This window comes from Punica granatum, chromosome 5 (assembly GCF_007655135.1).
Source record: "Punica granatum isolate Tunisia-2019 chromosome 5, ASM765513v2, whole genome shotgun sequence".
NCBI classification, from domain to species: Eukaryota; Viridiplantae; Streptophyta; class Magnoliopsida; order Myrtales; family Lythraceae; genus Punica; species Punica granatum.
This window is the reverse complement of record NC_045131.1, coordinates 13,812,520-13,815,983: the sequence shown is the minus strand read 5'-3', so window position 1 is coordinate 13,815,983 and position 3,464 is coordinate 13,812,520. Positions and strand designations below refer to the sequence as shown.

General features: G+C 44.9%; 1 protein-coding gene across 2 annotated transcripts; it reads left to right on the top strand.

Moving 5' to 3' along the window:
* On the top strand, positions 1 to 3,208 carry LOC116209296 (3-methyl-2-oxobutanoate hydroxymethyltransferase 1, mitochondrial-like). Of its 2 annotated transcripts, none has more exons than XM_031542894.1 (6): positions 1 to 153; positions 1,153 to 1,745; positions 2,022 to 2,228; positions 2,321 to 2,467; positions 2,634 to 2,687; positions 2,781 to 3,208. In XM_031542894.1, exons 2-6 carry the CDS (start codon positions 1,302 to 1,304, stop codon positions 3,042 to 3,044), a joined length of 1,116 nt encoding a protein of 371 aa, XP_031398754.1. In that variant the 5' UTR covers positions 1 to 153; positions 1,153 to 1,301; the 3' UTR covers positions 3,045 to 3,208. The 2 variants fall into 2 exon arrangements, with proteins under 2 accessions (XP_031398754.1, XP_031398755.1); XM_031542895.1 differs by having other exon boundaries at positions 36 to 174.
* The last annotated feature ends 256 nt before the right edge of the window (positions 3,209 to 3,464 follow it).

The window sequence follows — 3,464 nt, the reverse complement described above, 5'->3', positions numbered from 1 at the left end:
GGCCCAATTTCGTCCCTTCCTCGTCTCCGGCTGTTGCCGCCTCTCTTTCTGCTTCCTCTGCATTTACCCTCGCAGGCATCGCCCGAAAGCCATATCCGGCCAGCGTAGCCGCTTCTGCAGCCGCTCTGTGATTCCCCAGCTGGACTCAAAGAGGTAGCAGCTTTCATTGTTAAGGTTCTCTTAATTTGAAGATCACTTATCTGAAATTACTGGTCACTGGAGCGGCTTGATTCATTTGCAATTTTATCTGATGATGATAATAATCCAATCCGAGCAGAAGAAGAGGAAGAAAATTTCAATTTTTTTCTTTTTTTTGGATGAGTAAAAATTTCAATTTTTGAGTATATACTGATCGATTGTTCCAGTTAGTAGCTTAGCTAGATAGTCACTGTGAGACTGACTGAGCCCCAATTGCTCTCCATTTTTGCATGTATGCATTGGTTCGGCTTTATCTTTCTTTCTTTTTTCTCAACCATGAAACGGGCGGCAAGGCATTCACGGTCTGCCTGCTGTGGTACCTAAAGTTGCGGTTTTCTTTCCGGTAGAAGCCCGGCAGGAGCAGCCTGACAATGGAGGGAAGAATGAAGCTGAGAGACGATTTTTTACCGTCTGGTGTTCTTTTCCTGAAGCTCTTCCTGACATTAAATCATAATATATATTGTGTTGGTAATAGGAATATTGTATAGGATTTGATATAGCATTGTAGAATATTCTCGGAGTCGAGGAATATCTAAGATATCAGGTTTACTAATGTTTGATTTTAAGACCGATAAATAACAGAGCTCTCCTCAGTTCTAAGTGTCTCAAAAAATCCGTTGTCTCCCAAGCTCTTTGAGATTTGATTTCTGTCAAATTTTGTCGAACTTGAAATAGGACATACTATGTGATCGTTATTATAAATCATATCATATGTCAGGGCCGATTAATTCATCTTTATTTTGCCGAGCAGAGTGTTGTTTAATTAGTTCCCTTTGGTATATTTGATATTTTCTTATATTCATTATTCCCCATCGTGATTAACTAATTAACCGCCCATCTTGATAAATTTCTTGATAAATATTAAAAAAATGCACTGTGTCTGCATATAATTATCACTTTTATTTTTTTATCGTGATTAACTAATTAACGGCCAATCTTCTTTCTTCAATTCAGGTGGTTCATTGTTGGCGTGTGTGTGTATGTGCATGTCTGATCATGCTATTTCTTTCCCTCACCTGCCTCAGCTTCCCTGCCCTCCTCACGAACTATAAGCATCTTTGATTGATTCCAAGACAGCCACCAAAATCCTCTGCTAGCAAACAATGGCCTTGAACAGAGCTCTCCTTAGACTCAGAGCTTCCACTTCCTTCTCTGTCAATGCCACTCGCTCCCCCACTTCGAGTCTCTTCTCCGCCATCCGCTGCCTCAGCAATGTCCCTGAGAACACTGTCTATGGCGGTCCCCGACCCCAAACCTCTGCAGAGCGTGTCACCCTCAACCACCTCCGCCAGAAGCACCGGAGGGGTGAGCCCATCACTGTTGTCACTGCCTATGATTACCCCTCCGCTGTCCATCTCGATATGGCGGGCATCGACGTGTGCCTTGTCGGTGACTCTGCCGCCATGGTTGTCCATGGCCACGACACCACCCTCCCCATCACCCTAGATGAGATGCTTGTTCACTGCAGGGCGGTGGCCCGTGGGGCTACACGCCCGCTCCTCGTCGGGGACTTGCCTTTTGGGACTTATGAGTCCAGTGCCAATCAGGTAATAGTAAGACTTTTTTTTCTTATCAGCTGAAATATTTGTTAAAGAGCCCGGGAGGGCTGCATATGGCTGGAGAAATGACAGACTTATGCTAGTTTGAATTTGGCCATGTTTCATGATACTCCACACCAATAGATCAGGGAACCGAATTGAATGCAAAAGCATGGAATAATTGTATAGCTAAACTCAAAAGGCCAGGAAGGTGAAAGGCAGCCATTGAGCAATATTTAAGGTGATTGCATTATATGGTGATGTTGCAGTTTAGATTGTTATCAGGCAGTTGATACGGCTGTTCGAGTCTTGAAAGAGGGAGGGATGGACGCAATCAAACTGGAAGGAGGGGCTCCTTCCAGAGTAACTGCAGCAAAGGTTATCGTTGAAGCTGGAATTGCTGTCATGGGGCATGTGGGACTTACCCCTCAAGCCATTAGTGTTCTTGGGGGTTTTAGGCCCCAAGGGAAAAATATTGCTTCAGCTGTCAAGGTCCAGGCTTTCTTCTGTTACTGTGCATTTCTTTTTTTTCTTTTTTGTGAAATTTGTCAGTTGGCAGTAGTGATAACCTGTCAAGTCTTTAGGTTGTGGAGACTGCCCTGGCTTTGCAGGAAGCAGGGTGCTTCTCCCTTGTTTTGGAATGTGTACCTGCGACAGTGGCTGCTGCTGCTACATCGGCTCTTCGAATTCCTACTATTGGTATAGGGGCTGGTCCTTTCTGCAGTGGACAGGTCTGTTTTCTTTCTTTCTCTTTTGTCTAGCTTTATATTGATATAGCCTCCTTAAAAGGCCTACATCTGCATTCCATAGAAATGGGGCTTGAGCTTTGCAATTTAGGAAATTCTTTTAAGGCAGACGATTTGCCATTAATTTGCTAAAGTTATGTTCCTGATGCAGGTATTGGTGTACCATGATCTGCTTGGAATGCTGCAACACCCACACCATGCCAAGGTTGCTTTCCGAATTTCGGAGTTTCAACTATATACGGTTTTGTATGGATTACCGGGAGAAGAATCACTCACTCTGGGAACTTCATCGTTGCAGGTAACCCCAAAGTTCTGTAAGCAGTTCGCACACGTTGGGGATGTCATCAACAAAGCTCTTACAGATTACAAGGAAGAAGTGACCAGTGGTTCATTTCCCGGTCCTGACCACAGCCCATACAAAATGAGTGCTGCTGATGTAAATGGATTCTTGAACGAGTTACAGAAGATGGGCTTGGACAAGGCAGCTTCTGCTGCTGCAGCCGTTGTGGAGAAGACAGAGAAGCTTGAATCCCCTGAAGGAGAGAACTCTGGTATAAACTGAATGAGATAGGTCCTCCGTAGTCTTAGTTCATGGAGCAACCTGAACAGTCGGTGCATTGTCATTGCAGTTTTGGGATTTTAAAGTTGAGACTGTAGCTTCTTCAAAATCATGAAAGGAAGCGCCCGTTCGACTTCCGGAAATAGTAACTCTGTTATGATTGTCAGCGTGACAAGGAGAGTGCCTGCCCCCGGGATTCCCCCATTTTGAGGAGGCCTCGCCCTGGGATTTCCCACATTTGAGGAGGCCCCCGCCCCGGGATTGGTCCCTATACGTAGGGACTTAGCCAACAGCGGCTTGCCGCGCGACGCGCACCAGTAGCACGGGGCAGCTGTTGTCAGCTTTATTATTCCTCCAAACTTCCTCTCTTTTCTTCCAAAAAAAAACCAAAAAAAAAAGAAAAGAGAAAGGATCCCAATCAAT